Genomic DNA, 22,783 nt, shown 5'->3' with positions numbered 1-22,783 from the left:
CACAGAGATGTTTTATGGCATGCTTGTTCAATTAAAGGATGATGAGTAAAACATGAATAAGATTAATTTTAATATTTCAAAGCTGTTTCACTAATGCAGAAGTCTAGCAGCATGTAGTCTGTTTAAGCTCTGTGGGCAATGCTGTGCAGAGTTGAAAGAAAAGTACTTTTTTGGAGCTCAGTGTACGTTCCTGGCCCCGTGACTTAGTTTGTTGTGTTTGTCTCACTGTAATACAGTCAGGTCATTTGGAATAACAGCTTGGAAAACAGCAAGGATTCTGCCTAGGGTTGTTGCATGAACCCAGGCATGACCAGAAGTAATGAGATCGTGTCAGCTACATTGCCATAGTGCAAGTAGAGTGGATTTGTAATCTGTGCTCCAAATTCTCGTTTTCACTAATACAGCTGTAAATCCTGTGTAATTTAATGAATTCAGGAGAGTCTCTCCAGGTACCAGTAGTGGGGTAGAGCCTGCTCTCAGACGTAGAGCCTGTGTTGAAAAGATACTGCTGCCTCTTGCTCAGAAAACAGCTGTGAATCCTTAATAAGCTGTCAAAAGTCATGTTGGGTCTGCTTCTGGTAGTCTATGTAAAGATTTTGGCTTCTACATTCCTTAAGCTGTACATTACCACAAATCCCACAAGCCAAGTTTTGACGATTTATGGCTCAGCCCTTTCAGATACCCATGTAACACCACTGAAGACTGCCAGTGGGTGATACTCAACTCCTTGCCGCTTGTTGACTTCTGGGAAGATCTTCCTTCGAGTCCTTTTGTATTTACTAGAAGCTGTGTCTGTTTTGGGGGTTTTTGGTTTGGTTGTCTAAGTCTAGAGCAAACCAATTCTGCTTCATCTGTTCACTGAAATCAGTAATACCATTTAGTGGGAGTTCCTGTTCACTGTTGTCAGTAAAATATTCGTGTCTACGGTTCTAGTGTTATTCAAGCAAAAGTCTCCATATCCTTCATTAGCAAAGCCAGAAATGGGCTGAAAATGTAGTGGACATTGTCATTTCATTAATATTTACAGTTGGTAGCACTGTACAGAGCTGCCTATTCAATAAGAAATATTTAGATCAGGCCTTCTTTTTCTGTTATTCAATTACATTGACTTTAGGAGTAGTTATAAGTACAGAATGAGAGGCCAGACTGTGATGGAGATGCAGGCTTTGGAGAAGAAACCTGTAGTGTAGATTAGACAAAAGGTCTTTGCCAGACCCTTTAAAATAGTCTGTCAAAACAGGAACTCTGTAAGAGGGAATAAGAAAAGTAGTATAACACAGCTACTTGTGTGCTGTGATTCTGTGTTTCCTGATAGCAGCCTGTATAGTCAGTATAAGTACATGAACTGTACTACGAGTTCTTTGTCAAGTCTTACAGTGTAGTAAGCTGATCTGAGACACTCATCTTGTACTGTCAAAATTACTAAGTATGTGTTTACAGTATGTGTAAGGTTTGTATTTTAATTCCACATTAAAATTGTCCAGACTGTTAATGAGAAGATTGAGCTTTCACTAAGAAACCAAAGCTGGACAATCCCTTTTTGCATGGCAGTTCTGTCCTGACCCGTCAGCCTGTCATCTGCACAGCTCATCCTGCAAGTGTGTTTTCTAAAGCTAAATAAGCTTTTCCTGACACACAAATTGCTCTTTCCCCATCCTGTGCAGCATTTTGAAAGGGTATATCTGAAGTCTAGCTGCGCGTGTTTCCTTCTACTCAAGCTACTCTTTTGCCAATGGCAGGATCTGCAACGAGACATAGAGCAACACACCGCAGGAGTGGAATCCGTGTTTAATATTTGTGAAGTCCTGCTACACGATTCAGATGCGTGTGCTAATGAGACGGAGTGTGACTCCATCCAGCAGACTACCAGGAGTTTGGACAGACGGTGGAGAAACATTTGCGCCATGTCTATGGAAAGGCGAATGAAGTAAGTCTCTTTTTCTTACCCCTCATAAAGAAGCACATGGCAGCCTTTAGAAGAAATGCTGTAGCTTTTGCCATGACCTGAATTTTGAAAAAGAAAAAAAAATCCAAAATTAATAGTTACCTCGTGATAAAACCTTTCCATTTTTGCATCTCCCTCTCAGAATTGAGGAAACCTGGCGCCTATGGCAGAGGTTTTTGGATGACTATTCTCGCTTTGAAGATTGGCTGAACTCATCTGAAAGGACAGCAGCTAAGCCTAATTCTTCAGAGGTTTTGTACACACATGCAAAGGAGGAGCTGAAGAAATTTGAGGTGAATTTTTTAACTTCTTTATGCTCAGCAGCACGCTGAATGGTCAGACTGCTAAGTATTTACTGTCTGTGTGAAATGCCCGGATCACTGAAAAACACCAGTTCGGCAGTGGAGGTACAGAGAATGTAAATAATTTGGCCAGCGTGTGGCTGCTAGGTATCTGACTGATTTATTTGTGTCCAGAATTTTCTTTAATGTGGAGAATCCAATGCTCTGAACTGACAAGATCTTGCTTATAAGCTAAATATTTGGGTTTTATAGTCAGGAGACCTTTGTGGGTTGAGTTTGGGGGTTTTTTTTCCTTCCTTTTCCTAATGAGCTAAGTCTGAGCAGATGATTTAAAATATAGGTCCTTCTCTGGATTTAATTCTGCAGTTGGAAGTTTTTAAACTGCGGTTTGCAGTTTTTAAAGGGAGGGCATCATCGTCTCTCTTGATGGATAGTATCATCCGGATCGTTTCTCTTATTAGCAAGGGAATTGAGTTCCTTGATTTGCCTTGCAGGCATTCCAACGGCAAATTCATGAACGACTCACTCAGTTGGAGCTGATCAATAAGCAATACAGGCGCCTTGCCCGCGAGAACCGCACAGACTCAGCCAGCAAGTTGAAGCAGATGGTACACGAAGGCAACCAGCGCTGGGATAATCTCCAGAAACGAGTCGCTGCCATTCTGAGGAGACTCAAGGTAATTGCACAGTAGGGTGAGAGAGTGAGGAGCACTTGCAAGTTTCTGTAGGAATTGCCCAAGGGCAAAACACATACTGGGGCAACTGTTTTGTGTTGGTTTGTGTCTTGAGTTACCAGCATTGGAGAGGAGCTCTGGAAAGGTCACCAAATACGTGGCTTAAACATGTCCTTGGTAGATGGGTTCTTGGTAGTTGAAGAAGCATCAAGGAAGAGCGGGTGCAAATTTTGGAGGGGGCATTGCAGGCCTTACTGCTCCTATCTCACTCTTACCTAGTCTTGTCATGAGTGGGTGCGTCCATGCAGTTGTGCCTTTTCATGAATACAAGACAGAGAAGAAAAGGGCCCCAGTGCAGGTATGGTTTGGAGTTTACAACGCAGCTCTGCTTTATGCCAAGTTATGATTCACCTACAAGGCTTTAAACAGGGAGACGTGATGGAGAGGCATGCTGCTGTCATCAGCTCCTGCTGTGCTCTCTGCCTGACAGAGGAACATTCTCGAAGAGTGTCTTTGTGACACTTCAAAGAAGTGTCCTGTTTTTTGAGTTAAACTGATCTCTGGGCAGATATTCTGTGCTGTGCCATGGGGGAAACTTGTCAGTGCCTGATTTTTAAATACAGCAGTGCTGCAAGCAATTGACAGGGAAAACTATTAGATCCCAAAAGTCAGTGGATGAGGCTGAGAGAGCACTGATGGGATTTGATCTGTGCAGTTGGGAGGTGTTGTGTTTGGGATATTATATAATCCCCTTCCTGAACAGTAAATCCACCAAGGAGAACTGGGGCACGGCAGCTGCGTGTCTGTTAGCAACTTCTGTGGGAGATGGCAGCAGAGAGAGTTCCTCCTGGCTTCCAGGCCAAAGGATGCATTAATTACACTGGTGTGGTCATCCATGATCCAGCTTCTCTATTGTTTCCCTGATTTCAATGTCATAGTTTTAATTACTTTAGAGATTATAATTTTAATTACTTCCTTTGTCTGCCTGGCTTCTAAATTTAGAATAAATTAGATGTTAAATCTGAGTGCATATAACTGTTACACTGGTATAATGATGTGGGAGAAGGTATACAGTGTGGAAGCAAGAATATAATTTTATAGAAGCATCCTGCACTGCTGAAGTTTTATTCCCTCTCACATATGAACAAGGTACTAACATAGGACACTTTGTTCCAGCATTACTACAAGAAGGGGATAGTTTTTATATGTGGCATGCTGGCATTTGTGCCCTGAAGGCCTTTAAGGTAAACAGCAGTTTTGAAACAAAACACTGTTTTCCGAGGACTCCTGTGACCATCTTTTTTAGTAGCTGAAGTCTTGTAACACTGGCTCCCTTTTTCCTACTCAGCACTTCACCAATCGGAGGGATGAGTTTGAGGGGACGAGGGAAAGCATCCTTGTTTGGCTCACAGAAATGGACCTCCAGCTGACAAACGTGGAGCACTTCTCAAAAAGTAACTTTGATGACAAAATGCGCCAGTTAAATGTACGTATCCTTATAAAGCAGTTGTTTAATACAGCCCAGCTGATCTTATTGGGCTGCCCTCTCTTGACAGAATCATCTACTTTTCTGGAACTTCACAATAGCCAACAGATCTCTGTAGGGCTATATTTGTTTTAAGACACCAGTAAATTGTTAAGCCTTATCCCCCGAATGAAGATTAAACTGTACGGTATTTAAATTCAGATTCAGTGTTCAAGCTCAGTTCTATTCTGCCATTTTCTCCTAAGGCAAGTGTCAGTGACAGTGATATCAGGCCTGGAAAGGAGCACATGCATGTTAACAGTAAAAGCTACATTCCTAAATTCAGGCATTCTTTTCTGGGGAGAATTCTTTTGAATTGGCATTAAGGTAGGATCTCTCCTCTGACTGCATTGTTTGTAGCTGGGACTTTCAAACAGAAATAAGACAGCAAGCGTGTGCAACGATTATAAAGAAAATACTAGTTCTTTGTTACCTGCTCCTATGCTTGTTTCTCCTTTATCTCTGCACTGTTAATTGTTTTGAGATGCAGATTTACTGTTGTGTAGGCTGGAGGCCCAACCAGCTAAACTTCTTTGTTACTGAGAAAAAGATTGTGTGTACCCAACAGAAAAATAAATTCTGATTAGCTGAACTCTCATGTCGTGATCCCCTGCAGGCTCAGGACACTGCAATGATATTGATGTACACATGGGTGGAAAATGCCACTTCATCGGATCTGTAATACTAATAAAACAAACTTCTGGACCGCTTGAGTAAAAAGATATTTGCCAAATGAAATGAAACAACAATGTCATTTGCTGCTTTTCTGTCACTGCAGTGAGCGAGAAAAGGACAAAAACCTTAGGCTAGAAAGGGACGTAGCAGAAGTAATTATTTTTCTTGTATGTTCCAAATAGGGTTTCCAGCAGGAAATAACACTAAACACGAATAAGATTGATCAGCTAATCGTTTTTGGGGAGCAGTTGATTCAGAAGAGTGAGCCTTTGGATGCTACCCTGATTGAAGACGAATTGGAAGAACTTCATAGATACTGTCAGGAAGTGTTTGGGCGAGTTGCCCGGTTCCATCAAAGACTGACTTCAAGGCATCCTGTAAGAAGCAAAAGTTGTTTAGATGCTTTGCAAGATTTTGGTGTTTGAACTGCAATGTTCATTGCTTATCCCTAGCAGCTTGACTTGGTTGGTTTGAGCTCAAAAGGGTCAGGAGCTCCATAGTAGTTGTGCCAGCTTTGCTAAATCTTTGTCGCCAGTCTTGTCTTCTCATGCCTCTCATGTTGGGTCTCCATCTGCAGAATCTGGATAATAGCGTGGAAGTAATTCACAGCGTTAATATTTAGATAGTAGTGTCTTGAGGGCTTCAGAAGCTTTTTTGGTGTTTTTAGTATCACTTTGTTTTGTTTAATTTCAGTAACGTGCTTAGAATATCTCGTTATGGATTTGTTTGTGAGGCTCCATCTGTCCACTTTCTTGTGGGAACCCTGAATGGGGAACAGCATGCTCTTTGCTTTTCACTGGGAATGTTTAGCTGATTCTCAGTTTGCTTTGGCTCAGAAAGAAAGATCTTTTAAAAAGCCAGGTAGAGAAAGTAACGTGTCCATCTACAAGTAGCTGTTCACCCCTACCTGAGCTTCATTTCATTGCTGACCTGTGCAGTCCATTTGGAACTGGGTACCCCTGCCTGCAAACTGGAGAGAGGTGTTATGGTGGTGGTTGAGTGTCTTGAAAGAGGGGAGGTAGCTGAGGGTGTCCCTGCCCACAGCAGGGGGGTTGGAACTAGATGATCTTTGAGGTCCCTTCCAATCCAAACCGTTCTATGATTCTATGATTGTTTTGGCAAAAGAGGAAGGAGGCAGAAATGACGCTTCCCTTTAATTTTAGGCATGTGGTCTTTGATTACTGCAGCTGACTGCAAAACAGTCCCCAGTAGTAGTGTGTGGCTCAATCATTAGCTCATTAAGCAGTGTAGATCTATTGTAAATCCTATTGGTATGCAATAATTGTTATTTATTTTTAGGGATTGGATGATGAAAAAGAGACCTCTGAAAATGAGACAGATCCAGAAGACTCCAGAGAAATCCAGAACGATCCCTGGCATAAGAAGGCCATCAGTGAGGGGCCCTCTTCGCCACAGTCCCTTTGCCACCTTATGCCCCCTACTCAAGGTCATGAACGATCAGGCTGTGAAACCCCTGTCAGTGTTGACTCCATCCCACTCGAGTGGGATCACACAGGTGATGTGGGAGGTTCTTCCTCTCACGAAGACGAAGAAGAAGCAACATACTACAGTGCTCTGTCAGGTGAGAACCAATTGCCAGCTGTTTGTTTTGACATGGACAACTGCAGGATGTCCCTGTGTGGGAAGGGAGGGGGTTTGAGGTCTTACTCCCACGTTGTTGGTTGGTTTTCAACTACTATTAATAGACATGAGGAGTCTCATCTCTTGATGTCTTGATGAAGGAAAGGAATGGTATTGTCTAAACCAACCTTATATTTTCAGAAACATAAGGTTTTTAGAAACCTTACTTTTTAAGAATGTTTGATGAAAATAGCACCAACAACTTATTTTGTTCTTTGTCTTTGCTGTCCCTCATTGTTTCAGTTGTTTTTAATAGTTGGAAAATATTGAATAGTGAGGAAAATGACATTATTCTTTTTTCAGATGTAGAAATCACTGAAAATCCTGAGGCATATCTTAAAATGACCACAAAAACTTTGAAAGCATCTTCTGGTAGGCACCTGCTAATGCATGTGTCTGAACATGGCAATCTCCCTGTGCTGCACGCTATATTCCTCAACCTATCTCATATGTAATGTCTGACTTCCTGCCTTGTGTGGACACCATGTCTCATCCTGTCATGGTGTTCTTATGCTGCAGTATTCACATGTACATTACAAAGCAGTCAAGAACATATCATTTAGATTTTGCCTGGTAAATGCCAAGGTGGTTAATGTGCATTTCATTGTATTGATCCAAAGTCTTTTGGTACTTTCTTGGTGGTTTGCTCTGGGTAGTAGCACTTTTTTTGGTTGTTCTAATTTTGATTGCATAATTACTGAAGGAAATAGCTCCAACTCTGCAAGTATTTTGGGGGGTTTGTGCATGACAGAACCATGTGTGTCCTGTCTTTAACTCCAGAACAAACGTTCTCCAAATCAGGACATGTCTATACTTGTTGCTACTGAAATGCGTTGCAGATGTGTCATAGTATTGTTGGGACGCAAACTTTCCAAAACCACAGTGCAGCCTTTTTATTTTTTGAATACTCATACCTGTATTCAAGCATTTTCCAGAAGAAAACAGAATGTCCCATAACTGCATGGCTCTCATCTCATTACCTTTGAAACACTGTTGATGTTTTGCAAATGTGCATGCTTTGCAAGGAAAGCTGCAAAACTGTCATTTTTATGCCATAACTTGATGCCATTTTATTCAGAGCGCTTTCTAACTTAATACAAAGCAACAGCTTCCTTGAGGAGACGGGATTTTGCACTCATGGCATGTGGTTTTGGTTTTATTTCTTTCAGGAAAGTCTGTTTCAGAAGCTCATCCTTGGCATTCTCCAGATAGCCCAGTGTGCAGAAAACACCGATACAACCAGGCAGAGATGGTTGGAAATGTGTTGTCTGGTCCAGAGACAAGTACTCCCTATAAGCCAGACTATGTGAGTTGGAGGCTCTGTGGGCACTGAACCTGTACTACACAGTCTGTTTGTTGTTCCTTTGTAACTCGATCCTCCTACCTCCTCCAGCATCAAGGAAAAGATTAGTCGTGGGGGGAATGTTCACTCTATGCAAACTTAGACATTATTTCTGGTGGCTCAGGTAACCAGTAAGAGTCTCTATCCACTCACTAGAAAAGCTTCTTTAAAGCAATTCAGAACAATCATGTTGGGCTCCTGATCAGAGTCAGTGTCTGGAGGAACTGACTTCCTCTGTTGTTGTAGGACAAGTCTAGGAGAATTTACCTTGCCCAAGGAGAGGGTGTCAATATCTTCCCTTGATACTTACTGACATATCTCCCTTTCCTAAGCAGACCGGTTTGAAGGGTCCTTTTCTAGCATGCAACCCACCATTTAATCTGCCTCTGGGCACTGAAAAATGTGCCAAAATAGCTATTGTTGGTTGGTACCTCAGTCTTCGCCAGCAGCTGCCAGGCTCAGTGCATCTGGACCAGTCGTCAGCACTCTTCCAGGCACAAGATGGTACTGGTTTCTGGCTGATTTTGTCATCATTAATCCAGGCTTAGAGCCTTCGAGTCAATACTGCCAAGACCCAGAATCCAATAAAAAGCTTCCGCAAACGTACATTGTCTAGTACGTGTAGTGCAAAAGCAATTAGTCTGCCATGTCCAGTCTTGTAATAATTAGCATCCCTATGGTGTGTGTTTGTTCATTGAGAAGGCGCAGACAGCCGGTATAAACTGTTAGCAAAGATTCGGAAGCTCAGTGCTAAATCTGACGTGCAAGAGCTCACCGGCATCTCAACCACTCCAAAGTAATACAAATTAAGTTTGACCTTTGATGACCTGTTAACCTGCAGAGCTCACCCACCAAAATGTCATTCCAGGTGAAGCAGCTCAGCTCTGCCAGCAGCAGCAGCATCAACAAGGAGAAAATTATGTCTGCTAACATGAACGATGAAGAACCCCAAGATGACCAAGAGCTTGTGAACATAGCAGCTGCAGAGAAGCAGTCAGGTACAGGGTGTTAGGAGTGCCCTTGGTGCTGGGGTGTGTGTCCTGGGGCTCTGGGGGAGACAAAGGAGAGATGGCACAAAGGCAGCATGTTTGCTTTGGGAATAAATAGAAGTAAACTGCTATCCTCTAAATTAATGTATTTTGCTAAGATTTGCTGAGCTGCATTCTCGCCTGATACTGTCCAACTCACATTTGCTGTTCTAAGCTTTTACATTTTCTGCCAGAATTGAGCTTTTTCTCACTCATAATACACTTCTCTCTCTTTGCTGGTGGGAATGAATGGGAGCAATTTCACTTCTGTGTGATACTGAATACTTCAGAGACTTTTAATCAGGTTTCAAACCAAAGAAGTGTGTCTCTGTCTAAAATAAGATTGCTGTAGTTCATTTTCTCAGTTATTGGTACTCCATATAACAAGATGCTACAGCTCCCATTTATGGAAATGTTTTGTCAAAGCTGGTAACATATTCTGTTCTTCACTGTCTTCACTGTGCTTCTTTCTTCCAAATAGGCCAACAAGCTGGTTCTCTTAACCTTTTAGGACCTCATTCCTGGTTTCAGGTGCTTGAGATTGTAATAACACATCTGTACTGCAATCACAAAGGCGAATCAAGTGATAAAAAGAAGACTGCAGCTATATGCACCGGCTTACTTAGTCTGTGGTCTCACAAATAGACCAGGATTGAGTCCCATACATGGGATGAATAGAAAAAACCTCTGAGGGCTTAGATGTGCTTCCAGAGATAGTGTTAATGATTGCACAGGTGGCATCTCCATCTCCTTTAGCACTGAATTGATGAAACATAAACCCAAGTTCTAACTGCTGGATCATACTTTGTCCCATATTGAATTTTGGTGTCTAACAAATCACAACTGGAATTTCATCTCCTTAGATTTACTCTGTTCTTCCAGGTGAATTAGAACATCCTCAATTAATGTGATTAAAATCCTGTGTAGCATTACTACGTAGATAACTTGACCAGTAACAACGAAACTTACAGACTGCAGAATCTCATGAAAAAATGTGTCTGGACAACAGTAGTACGTGGTAGCAATTATTTGGCCTTGGGTAGATTGGAGAATAATTTACTTGTAAAACTCTTTGCATCTGTTTTACACACTCTTCACCTTGCAGAAGATTTAAACGTTTGTTGTTCTGTCATTTGTAGGCATTATTGATAGGTGGGAGCTAATCCAAGCTCAAGACCTCAGAAATAAACTTAGGATGAAACAGAAATTGCAGCAGTGGCAGCAGCTGAACTCAGATCTCAGCGACGTCTCTGCTTGGCTTGATAAAACTGAGGAAGAGCTGAAAGAGCTGCAAAAAGTGAAACCTCCAACCAGCATGCAGGAGTTGGAACAAAGGGTCAAGAAATTGAAAGTAAGTTGTGGCATGCTGAGAAGTGGGATTTCAAGATGCTGATGCTCTTTATCATTGTCTTTGCGCTCCTAGAATCTGTGGGCAGCATGAATACTAATAACAATGGGTGTGTGCCACGGAGGAGCTAAGCTGTTATCAGCTAAGAGGACTAAAGAGTAGTTAAGCAAGGTGCTTCTGTCTTCATATGCAGAGATTTGCAGGCAATATGCCTGGGTACAGCAGGCAGCCAGGCTGAAATAAAAACCTCTTCCTTTCTGTTTTCTTGCAGAGATGCTTTATTCTCTCTCAAACAAAACATTGAGCCCCAAACTTTTCTTTTTAGGCCTTTGGTTTTAGAAAATCAACATAGAAGAAAGCTAAATAATGAAGGCTTAGACTCCCCACATGCCTAGGTCAGGCCTTGTCTTGGTGGGTTGGGTATTTATTCTGAGCCGTGATATTGGCATTTTTTCCTTGTTCTGTGCCATTCCCCTTTATGCAAACCAGAAACAGACTGAAAATTACCAGGTCTACAGGCTGCAAAGTCTAGGCAGATATATATTTTTTTAATTGAATTAAGGGGGAGTGGGGTTGTAGCTCTAACAGGGAGACCGAGAAAGAACTGCTCTAAAGCTGTGGTTTTTACCAATATGGTGTTTGCAATAAATCTTAGTTCTACAGAGCACCTTTGTCCAATAGTTGAACAGCACATCCTTTCAAAATGTGCAGTTGCATTTTTTCACTTAGCAAATGCAGATTTCTCATTGAATAGAATGTATTAGTTAAAAACAAGAAACAAGATAAATTCAGACTGCTAATCTTCAGCCAAGTAATAGAACAGTTAGAGAGACAATAATGTGAACATTTGTCAGTGTGTGTGATCATGTTATGTTACCTGCTATGACTTTCAGCTTCTGTAAATTAGAACTGAGTCAGGTATTCAAGTTGAACCAGCAGGTTCCCAGGGTACATGTAAGTGCTAGGTCCCTAGGACTTAGGTCAGGTGGAACTCTGAGAGAGCAAGTGTTCCTAACACTCATGGGAGTGCAAAATCCCTGTGTGCTCACCCTTCTGCCAGCAGCCTCATATGGAATCACCCAAATTCTGAGGCTACTGGTCAGTTTGGCATCACACTTGGGGTGATGCTCACAAACAAGACACTACAGGACAGAGGAGGGATCTCTTAGGCATGTTGAGAGTATGCTTAAGCCTACACGTCCTTAAGTAGTCAACCTGGCTTTGGCAACAAGCTCCAGGAAAGGCTCGGTGATGCCTCACAAGTGGAGGGAGGTGCTTCCCTTGAGGTTGGAGTTAGCTGTCAGACCTCTTCAAGGAGCAGAGCTTCACTTCTGCTTCTCTCTTCTGCATTTTCTTAAGAGGAGTCCAGCTGGCTGTAAATCCCCTTTTCAGACAGCTTGGCTTTCTGTGGATGTCTAAAAGAGCCAGCACGCTCTAAGACATGAATTTCATGAGAAGTCAGGATATCGCAGTTGCCCCGGAAAAAGATAAAGCCAGTCTGGCTGCAGACTGGCTTACCAGTATTTAGGAGTTTGAGATGGACTGTTTGTATTATCTGATATTGAAAGAAACTTTGTTGTTTGAAGGAGGGAGACAGGGCTCTTTGTTGGGCGAAATGTAATTTAGACCAGCAGTTTTCAACAAGTGGGACGCAGATCTTGAGAATTATACAGATTGACACTCCTAGTTATGAAGGCTGCTAAGAAAAGCAATCTGAGCTGTGTTGATTGCAGGACTCATCCTACAGCTCGCTCTTTTCTACTGCAAGAGCCTGTAACTTGAAAAAGACTGAGTACCCTTGACTGAAACTGTAAACTTCTTGAGGGTATGAGGTAGTGTTTGGCATTCATTTTTTAAAAAAACAACTTAAAAAATATGGGTTCTACCTTCACATAAAGGTGGTTAGGTGATACATCCATGTCTTAGCAAATTCCATATTTCCCCCTTCAATTTTAAGGGAGAGGAGGGAGGCCATTTGGGAGGACCTTGATAAGTCAGAGAAATGGGCTGACAAACTCTGACTGAAGAGAAGCAAAAGAATTTCTCACAGTGGAGTGGCTTAATGTGGGACCAGGGGCCCAGAGGGGATGGGAAATCTCCATCCTGTGAGATACTCAAAATTTGACTGGATGGGGCCCTGAGCAGCCAGCTCAGAGTTTGAAGTTGGCCCTACTTGGAGCAGGCAGATGGAGTATAGACGTCCAGATGTCCCTTTCAGCATTATTCTAGGATTCTGAGGTGGCAAAACCTTTATAAATCAAGAGAAAATACCGTGTGATGACCTATGGGAATATTTCTCCAAATGTCAGGGAAAGAGGCAGCTCAGAGGAATGAAGAGCAGATGTGGATTAAGCTGTAATGCCTGTGACTTAGGGAGAAGCACAGACCCAACCAGATCTGTTTTCTTCAAAATGAAGGGTTTTGCTTTTAAAAAAAAAAAAAAAAAACAACATAAAAAAGGCCACCTACCTCAGTATGTTCCTTAGCAGTATCTGAAAAGCCACTAGATTCTAACAGCTTTCCCCAATACCTGTGATTCTTTTGAGGCTGTAGTTTTATTGTAAATAAACAACATGTTTTTCATCATTCATAGAAGCTCCTAATCCTCTTTTTCTACCAGGACATGCTTAAAGCATTTGATAACTACAAGGCAGTGGTGCTTTCCGTTAACATGAGCAGCAAAGAATTCCAGAAAGCGGATAGCACAGAGTTCAAAGAGCTTCAGAACAGGCTTCGGAAGGTGAACTTGCATTGGGAGAAAGCAACTCATGCATTGGACAACTGGAGGAAAAGTTTACAACAAGCCCTACTGCATTGCCAGGTGCATACCACGTGCCAGCTTATAAGGGAAAACTCCTCTTTAGGGTGCTACTGCAGGGTAGATAAGGGGAGAGGGCTGAGGGGTAATTCCTGCACATTGGTGGAATGGTTGCTCAGAATCCAAGACACTTAATTTTCATATAAACTTGACTCTGTTGGGTTTAAAGGATTTGGTAAAAATATCTTTGAACTGGATACTATCCTTTTATTACATAGGTGGAATAGTTTAACTAGGTTGCTAGTTAATTCACTAATCGTGAATTTGTTGTTGGCTCTGTGTAATCTGGGCTGGTCATTTTGTTTGTAGGCAAAGCCAGGTGAAAGCACTGCAAGAGTGTTTTTTCTCTTATGTGCAAATCTTTTGTTTCTCTAGGACTTCCATGATCAGAGCCAAAAACTAATCCTGTGGTTGGCAAGTGCTGATAGCCGAAGGAATGAAGCACAAATCACAGATCCAAATGCTGACCTCAATACGATACTGGAATGCCAAAAGGAGCTAATGGTAAGTGTAGTCTTAACTACAGCACCTCAGCTCTCCCAGTGAGTCAGTAGCTCTCACCACAAAATGAAGACCAATATGCTTATTTCTCAAGATGTCTGTGGCCTGTCCTCAAACCTGCTGTATTCAGGCACCTGCCTGGTTTCTGAAATGGACTAAGAGATTGCCTATGTGAGGCATTTTTTCCATAATTACACATCATAATTAAGTTCCATATGAACAGCATTTATGCTGGAGTAAGACTTCCAATTTCCAAGATTTAATGTCTTTTCCCTATGGATTAATTACTGCTAGAACTATTTCTAAATGTTAGTTCAAGCAGGTACAACCAGTCTCTTCAAGAGAACTTTGTATGTGGCTGTAATAGCCATTCCTACGTATTGCAGATTCTCATGCAGGTTGAGTTGTTCTTTAAGGCCTTCCAGAGTTCCTCCTTTTGTGAGAACTTCCCTAAAGTTGAGACTAACAGACTGCTGCACTGGTTTTTGTTTGTTTGTTCTAAGCAACTGGAGAAAGAGCTGCTGGAACAACAGCTTAAAGTAAATTCACTTCAAGAACTCACTGCTTACCTGCTGCTTAAATTCGATGGTGATTACATTGAAGCTGATGAGAAGGTCCATGTAATTGGAAGGAAACTGAAACAGCTTATTGAACAAGTTTCACATGACTTAAAAACAATACAAGGAAATCTGGTGAGTCAGAGTTTAAATACTTATTGATGGATCTGTCTTACTGAAAAGTAATAACATACCAAGAGTGAAGGTATTTAGAAAAGACTGGCTTAAAATTTAAGTACTTCTACCTTCATAAGTTGAAAAAAGAATAATTAATTCTAGCTATAGGAAAAACGTCAGCACCATGAGGCTAGTATAGCATTGAAATGGAATGTCCAGAGGAGTTGTGCAGTCTCTGTCCTTGAGGGGTTTGAGGAGCAGACAGGATAAAGCTTTGAGTAAGGCTTTTGGTCTGGTCTCATAGCTGACCTTGCTTTGAGCAGGAGGTTGGACTAGATGAACTTCCTGAGGTCCATTCCAACCTGAATAATCCTATGAGCCATACCAAGTATCAGGCTAGGAGTGTGTAAGGAGCACATAGGAGTTGTAGTTCGTAGCAATACAGTGCTTACCCTGAGAGCTGTCAGAGAGAGAGATTTTCAAGTGAATACCTGTTCCATCATGCTTCCTTCAGGCTGTGCATAGTTGTCATAGTTTAACCCCAGCTGGCAACTAAGCACCATGCAGCCGCTTGCTCACTCCCCCCCAGTGGGATGGGGGAGAGAATCAGAAGAGTAAAAGTGAGAAAACTCATGGCATGAGATAAAGACAGTTTAATAGGTAAAGCAAAAGCCACGCAAGCAAAGCAAAACCAGGAATTCATTCCCCACTTCCCATGGGCAGGCAGGTGTTCAGCCATCTCCAGGAAAGCAGGGCTCCATCACGTGTAACGGTGACTTGGGAAGACAAACGCCATCACTCCAAATGTCTTCCTCTTCTTCTTCCCCCCAGCTTTATATGCTGAGCATGACATCATATGGTGTGGAATATCCCTTTAGTCAGTTGGGGTCAGCTGTCCAGGCTGTGTCCCCTCCCAGCTCCTCGTGCACCCCCAGCCTACTCGCTGGTGGGGTGGGGTGAGAGGCAGAAAAGGCCTTGGCTCTGTGTAAGCCCTGCTCAGCAGTAACTAAAACATCCCTGTGTTATCAATGCTGTTTTCAGCACAGATCCAAACCACAGCCCCATACTAGCTATTAAGAAGAAAATTAACTCTATCCCAGCCAAAACCAGCACAATAGTAAAACATTTCTTTATGCTGGAGAACTGCAGCATCTGTTTACCACTGGTTCTGCACATCTGAAGAGGCAGCGGGCTGTGCACCTGCAGAGAGGCGATGAAAGATGGCTCTTTGCACTTCATCTGTTGTGAATTTTGAATGTGCATTTTAAGGAGGAAGGTGTGGTTATCTTTTAGGATACCAGAGCATTCCTGCTAGTTCCAGATGACTTGGACTCAGGAGTCTATAAGCCAGTCACAGCCAAATCCAGCCCTGCTGTGAAGAAGGCAAGTATTTTTTTCTAATATCTTGCTATCAGTATACAGCATATTTTGACATGTTTAACCTGAAAGTTCCTCAAATGTAATCATTTTACCCTTTATTTTACCTTATTACAGAATTTACAACAGCAGTTTAAAGTCTACACCTGTCTTTTATGAGAAAGAGAAATTCCTTGTAGCTTCTGAAACTCAGATACTAAAAGCTATTTCTCTCAACAGATCCCCGCAAGGAGAACTGCAGATGGCAGAAACAGCAGCAGCACAAGGTATTACTTTGTTTTTGCCTGGTCTCTTGAAGGATAGTGAAAATGGCAGAGGTGAGCCGAGTGCCAGCAGAAGCCTGGGCAGCTGTTCCTCACAGGTTGACATGCAGGTGGAGGTGATTTCTGCCCACCCGTAGTGTCTCCTCCACCTACCAGCTCTGGGCTGCACCTTGGTCAATGGTTTCCTTTCGCACTCCTGCTCCTAGACCTCTGCACCTTGTGCAATCTTGGCTTGTCTTTACTCTTGAAAAAAAATTTTTGTGCCAAATGAGGGAACGTTTTGGTTTTAAGTCTTCCTGTAATTCCACCAGCATACCCGGAAAAAGAAACTTGCAGCTTAGAGCCACCTACTACAAACAGGCGGCAAAGGGAGAACTTCCCCCGCAGTGCGTTAGGGCTTGTTCAGAGGATAGACCTCAGTAATGCCAAGGCAGAGAAGAGCCTCATCAGTCTGAATGGTGGCTTTCCTTTATGCTTCAACGTGCATTTAGAGTGGTTGGTTTGTCTCCTGGGACAAGTTAAGCTTGTATCTGAAAATAAAGTAAAAATGCAGTGATCTAAGCTATTACAACTAAATGTTTGGACAGTAAACCCAAACCAGCAGCTGGCTTCCCACTGAGCAGTCTTGCATGCTTTTGAGTTAAGGTTAAAGTGTTTAATGTGCAATGCATTTTCCTGTAGACACGCAGCCTTGCATCTTGGAAGGGTGGTGTGAACCCTAGAACAGGGGGTTAAAACAACTTGTTTAATTCAAACTCTAAAGTGCCTTTTTTTTTTTCTTTTTTTCCTCATTTTCAGAGGTGAAAGCCATCCACAACCTATTCAAGCAATTCCTCGGTCTCCTTCCTTTTTTTACCGTGTATTACGAGCAGCTTTACCTCTTCAGTTGTTCTTTCTACTGCTTTTACTTCTGGCTTGCATGATTCCATCTTCCGAGGAAGACTACAGCTGCGCCCAGGCAAACAACTTTGCCCGTTCTTTCTATCCCATGCTGCGATACACCAATGGGCCTCCACCAACTTAGAAAGCAGCCCGTGAATCTTCAGTCATACCAAAACACACTCTCAGCTAAATAATGCCTCACGTTCATAGCCTCTTTTCCCTGTCGCAGGGAATGTGTTAAATTTCACATCTCAAAATGTATATCTTGACAAAATTTCAGCATTTTTGTACGGAAAACAAACTTTTTCTATAGATTTTTAAACTGTAAGCAACACACTTTATACTTTGATGCAATAGATACACTATTTTATAGGTGCAGTGCTCTTAAGTTCCCAAGGTGATTGAACACTGAGTTATTAGATGCAGAAACTACATCACAGTAATCTGAAACACAGCAGTCTGGCTCGGGTTAGCACAACAAACAAGCAGTGGAAGAAGCACTTGCCCTAAAATGATTACCGCACACGTTTCACGTTACCTGTATCTTTTGGTACTGTAGTCACTTGGTGGAAACAAATGAAAAAAATCTCCATCTTTTTGAATCTTTGTTATTGTATTTTATCCATCTAACACGTTCAATAAAAGGATGCACATTTGTTTTGTTTTACATATAGTGTTCTAGTGGTTAGGACTGCTGTGTTGTCTTTTTATACCACCTTTGAAATAAGAAATTGTTGCATTGCATGGAAATGGTTTATAATGCACATATTTTCTAGATGAACACGATTATGGAGACTATTCCCGATGTATACAAATAATGTAATGACTTTTTTAATGAAAGATTTTTTCCAGTTTTTAACTTGCTGAATAGTGTACAGTATCTTGGGAGAGAATTGCGCATTTTTATAAGCTTCATCTTTAAAATGGAACTGACTTGGGCAATGGCTGGAGGAACCCTCTGTACAGTCAGTGTTGCCGTTGCGTCTCCGTTGTACAGTTCGAGTGCTGTCATTAAAATTTTGCTAATGGCTGCAGGGACTTTTGGTGTGTCTAGTGGGGGGGCGACCAGCTGTGTGTTCCAACAGTGCTGACCCTTCCACCCCTGTAAAAGTCAACTTATTTGCATGCTAACGCAACAGCATCCAAACATAACCGCTCTCTTGCTTGGCAGAGCAATAGATGAAAAATTCAGTGGAGCCTGTGTTTGGTGGCACAGATCCTTTCCTTGGCAACTGACTGTAATTTCCTGGAGGAAGAATGCAAAGTTGAACCAATTAATGCTTATTATGCTGAGCTATTTCCCCACCCTGGAACTGATTTTCTAAACAAGGAGTTATGGCTGAAGAGGGGGAAGTGCACGTCAAGGAGAGCTCAGTGTGACGGTAAGGGGTTTGGTTGAACACAAAGAGATTTTGTGTTTGGTTTTTGTGAAAAATCACCCAGCAGTTAGCCAATTTCTGTAATGCTTACCTATAGAAAATGGGATTTGTGATCAGCCTGTGAGAATTACCCTACCTTTTCTACGTTTGTCGTCACTAGTGGTTGCATGTTCCCATATTCTGGCAGAGGGATTTATGAAGCAAGTGGCTTTACATTCTTATGTTCAGAGACGGACAGTCCCTGTAGCAAACCAACAGCTTCTTCCCAACCATGGTGGCAAAAAAAGCCTGGTTTATTTCCGGGATGGTAAACTAAACTGATTCGTTAACTGTGATGCTGTTAAGCCTGCAAAGTTGGCAACATGGTTTAGGAAAGTCAGAGATTACAATTTGGCACTTTTTAGTAGTGGCACCGTACAGTGGTTTACAGCCGCACTGTGTGCTCAGATACGGGTCAAGATGGGCTGGCCCCATACTGGCGCGTCTCAGCCTCGGCCCCGGTAGCAGTGCCCGGGCTCCATCCTGCTGAAGGCGCACGGGTCCGGCAGCGCTGCCCGACCCGGCAGCTTCCACAGCCTGTAAGCCGGCACGCCGCTCTGCCTATGGACCAAACTTGTGCTACAGCTCCTGCTGTCACAGCTCCAGCTCTCGCAGTAGTGCCGTATCGTGAGCTAAGGGATGGATCCTCCCCGCCCCTCGCCGCACGAGGGGACACGCTCTCCTCTCTCCCTCTGCCATCATTATTTTGTATTTTGAAAGCAATTACTTTCAGATGGAGCTCATTTAAGTTTCTTTCTCTGTAGAAGTCAGCCAACTCTTAACCATTATTCCATTGCCAGGTTGTCACAAATGCCCATGCAAACCTTTCTGCCAAGAACTAATAGTCAGTTGCTGACATGATATTCAGTTCTTCTGCCATTAAAGAACCTGTGCAAGGGGAAAAAAATTTGAACAATGTTAAAAGGTCTAAAGAAAATTTCATAGCCTGCAATTTCCTTTCATTATGTACAGTTATATGAAATTGTTGAGCTGATGTAATATATAAAATGAGGAGCTTTCATGAAATTATCTCAAAATGTCACAAAAAAAAAATAAGTCTGGGAAAATAACTTAAATGTTTTTTCCCTCAAACCTATTTTAAATAGTTTTACTTCCAGCTGATTATAACCCCTGCGCTGTAGGCTGACACTGAAGTCTGCTTCAAACAAGTCATTATGTATACCCCCCAATTTCTTAGTGTCGGCCTCTTGCTCAGGACTGGGTTGTTAGCATTCAGTGAAGGGGAAAAAAGGATTTAAAAAAAAAAAAAGGAGCGAAGAGCAATAGTGAGAGCAAGCGTGCCTGCGTGCGCTTTTGCACGTGTTGTATGTGGGAATGAAACCAGGCCAAAACTAGTTTTGAGCTGGAGTTTTAATCCTTCCACACGGAGATGTGGCCTCAATCTATTTGCAACTGTACCTGCCCCCCCAAATAGTCACCACCAGTTCTGCCGGGATGGGGAGCAGAGCACTGTGTGTTTATTATGGCTTGCCCCCCCGCCATGGTTACACTTGTGGGTCCCTGGAACATGAGGGCACAACCTGCAGCTTCTGTGGTCACTTGGTGCTGGGAAACCTCCTCGGAACTCGAGTACCTGACAAAGTAAAATCAACCCACAGCTTGTGGAGTGACCACAGAGCTGAGGACGAGACGCTTCTCATGGACACCGTCATCGGGCGCTTTAAATGCTCGTGGAACCGGGCTGAGCTCAGCTACAGGAAAGAAAGGAACAAAAAGCCGCATAGTTAGGTTTCATGATTCCTGTTTATTCAACCACAACAATTACAACAGAATGAAACGCAACTCACGAGGCAGATGCTGGAAGTTCACAGGACTAGAGAGCAGCCAGGAGAAGGGGAGGGGGTTTTCCCCGTTACTACAATGTACGTAAGGTACTTCAAAAGGCACCAACGTCAGTCCTAAACCCATGTCCATTATGAACTTGCAGTGAGACTGAAACATTGAAACTAGAACATAGAAAGTAGGACTCGGAACAGAAAATTCTGGGGAAGACAGACATAGGAAATGAGCAATAACCACTGTTAATGGCTCTGCCAGCTCCTTACGACGCAACGTTGTGATGAGTGAAGAAGGGTTGTGTCGGTTCAGGCGGCAGCAGCAGTCGTCGGCGTTTTTATGGCATAGCACCCTTCTTCATGCATTTCAGTTGAACCAACTCAACAATGCACGAGGACTGTAGGTGACTCCTATGTGTAAAGACGGAAAGAGTTAAAAAAATATCCAGATCGTAAATAAAATGAAGCCTTAGCTATGAAACAGTGTGCCATTTAACATGCCACACTTTGGTTCAGTAGTAAAACTGTGAAGAATGAATGTAAATAATAGTTATTTTCCATATTTTAGCAATGCACTTGCTTTTCATGGTCCCGTTTACAGTGCTGTCTTTAGCACCAGTTTAGGCACAGGGTCAGCACAACGGGCGACCACATCCTTAGCTGCTTTGCTGAATCATCATCTTACTGGACATAAACGACATCAAATGATTTCTTCTGAGACAAATGGTGATGACAGCAAAGGTATTTCCATGACTGCCAGCTCTGAGCATATGGAAGGATCACAGGACTGTGCACCACTGGAAGGATTGGTGCAGCCTGCAGCTGGGCCGAGACTAAAGCAGAGGCCATGGTGGTGACTGGCCTTGGCTGAGCTCGCAGCCAGGAATGGGGGTTATCACCTACTCTGTGTCGCGGTTACGGTTTAGTCAATTCAAAATGTATTGCTAGTATGAGGTAAATCAAAGGTTGAATTTTAGCAGCCCTCAATGATTGACCAATTTAAAGATTTACAAGTAATTCAGTAAAATATATTATGATCAAAACAGTGACTTAATCACAGATTTGAAGATGACAACATTGACACTGACTATAAGGTATCGTAAAGTGTACAGCTATAGACATGTATATATAAAAACATGAACCATTAGACATACAGGTACACAGAAGTATTTGGGCCCAGTGATATATACCACCCACGCGTGTGAAGGCAAATGTGTGTATTTAAACACGAATAAGGAGGGAGGTGGACGAAGGAAGCTAGCTTACAGTGAAAATTTCCCTCTGAGTTTGGAGTCAGTACTGTCAATTCCTCGACAGGCAGTGGTTGCGGCTCAAGGCGGCTGACTTGCCCTGGCTTTCCATTGGCAGACCGTCCTTGAGAGGTTTGTGCCCAAGAGGGGTCCCAGCTCAGGGGGATGCTCGTCACAGCCCGCTGCAATCCAGGAAAGCTCAAAAGGTCTCGCTTAGAATCGCTACTTACAGAATTCAAGATAATGGACTTTTGTGAGGTACTTTTCCACTTCAGCCCAGCGCAGATGGTGAAATACTGTGGTACTTTCCACCAGTGGTGCAGGCTCAGAACTTTGGCATCTCCCCCTTTGGGCCACAGCCCAGGTATGGGTGTCCTAGCCTGTCTGGAGGTGAGCGATTGTCGGTAGTGTTCCCAAGCAATAAGGGAGCAAGACCGTCACAGTCCAAGCACAGACGTACCCGGCCGTTACCATCACCAAACGAAGCAAGAGCCAGGCATGTTGAGGGGACACCTTAATGCCCCGGTCTGCTGCCTGGGTTGGTGGCCCTGAAAAGGGGGGGGGGGGGGGGTTGTACCAAGTACCAAGCTGCTGGGGGGGGGGGGGGGGATCGCACCACCACGCTGCCATCCAAGGAACTGGGCAGAATATATCGATGTATATATATTGAATATATCGATGATGAGTATTCAGCCCTATAAAACAGTAATTCCTGTGACGGGCCCTTAGGCTGGACTCACTTTAAGGCACCTCAGACAAAGCCGTGCAAATCCATACTCTGTTTTTAGCATCAGCTTTCAAGGTAGGAGCAACCTGTGTCCCATGGGCACTTACCTGGGTGGGGAAGGGCAGGGAAGGGAGAGTGCCATCTACCTTTGCCGTGTGCTTGCTGTGCTGAGATCGAAATAGACCCATAATCGCAACCACATTTTTAATATATGTGGGTTAAAGCACATCCTAGGGAAGAGCAGCTATTTCATCAGTGCACAACTATTTTCTATTATTCAGACAAAGAAACAACCTTGGATGCACAAAAGCAGGCTTTCTGGGACAGATTTTAAAATTCATTCAGGTCCAGGTTAATGGGAAAAGCTCAGGCTTGCTTTCCATATAGTGAGGCTCCAAAGCCATCAGCACCCCCGGCAGCAGCAGCGTTGTGCCCTTCCAGACCCCAGTCGTGGCCATGGCCGTTAGCGATACTCAGCGCGCTCAGGCTGAGCTTCCATGTGAAACTTTTGTGCCAGTTTAGACTTAGTATTTTGAATCTTCTGCAAGCAATTCTAAATGACTTTTCTAGGCCCTGATTCTGATCAGGGAACTTCAA

The 22,783-nt window shown here is 43.0% G+C and overlaps 1 protein-coding gene across 6 annotated transcripts in view; it reads left to right on the top strand.

Moving 5' to 3' along the window:
* Positions 1-18,026, top strand: part of SYNE2 (spectrin repeat containing nuclear envelope protein 2) — a 201,830-nt gene extending 183,804 nt beyond the window's left edge. For 5 of the 6 annotated variants that reach the window (XM_054825951.1, XM_054825950.1, XM_054825952.1 and 2 more), the window contains exons 103-118: positions 1,740-1,927; positions 2,088-2,238; positions 2,742-2,924; positions 4,270-4,407; positions 5,304-5,498; positions 6,421-6,703; positions 7,066-7,134; positions 7,932-8,068; positions 8,973-9,102; positions 10,272-10,483; positions 13,101-13,301; positions 13,674-13,802; positions 14,303-14,491; positions 15,767-15,856; positions 16,070-16,116; positions 16,912-18,026. In XM_054825951.1, coding sequence (XP_054681926.1) covers positions 1,740-1,927; positions 2,088-2,238; positions 2,742-2,924; positions 4,270-4,407; positions 5,304-5,498; positions 6,421-6,703; positions 7,066-7,134; positions 7,932-8,068; positions 8,973-9,102; positions 10,272-10,483; positions 13,101-13,301; positions 13,674-13,802; positions 14,303-14,491; positions 15,767-15,856; positions 16,070-16,116; positions 16,912-17,137 — 2,568 coding nt within the window. In that variant the 3' untranslated portion in view covers positions 17,138-18,026. The remainder of the gene's footprint in view (positions 1-1,739; positions 1,928-2,087; positions 2,239-2,741; positions 2,925-4,269; positions 4,408-5,303; positions 5,499-6,420; positions 6,704-7,065; positions 7,135-7,931; positions 8,069-8,972; positions 9,103-10,271; positions 10,484-13,100; positions 13,302-13,673; positions 13,803-14,302; positions 14,492-15,766; positions 15,857-16,069; positions 16,117-16,911) is intronic. The other variant, XM_054825955.1, reaches the window with a different exon arrangement.
* The last annotated feature ends 4,757 nt before the right edge of the window (positions 18,027-22,783 follow it).

Source organism: Grus americana, chromosome 5 (genome assembly GCF_028858705.1).
Source record: "Grus americana isolate bGruAme1 chromosome 5, bGruAme1.mat, whole genome shotgun sequence".
In the NCBI taxonomy this organism is placed as follows: Eukaryota; Metazoa; Chordata; class Aves; order Gruiformes; family Gruidae; genus Grus; species Grus americana.
This window is presented reverse-complemented; position numbering and strand designations above follow the sequence as displayed.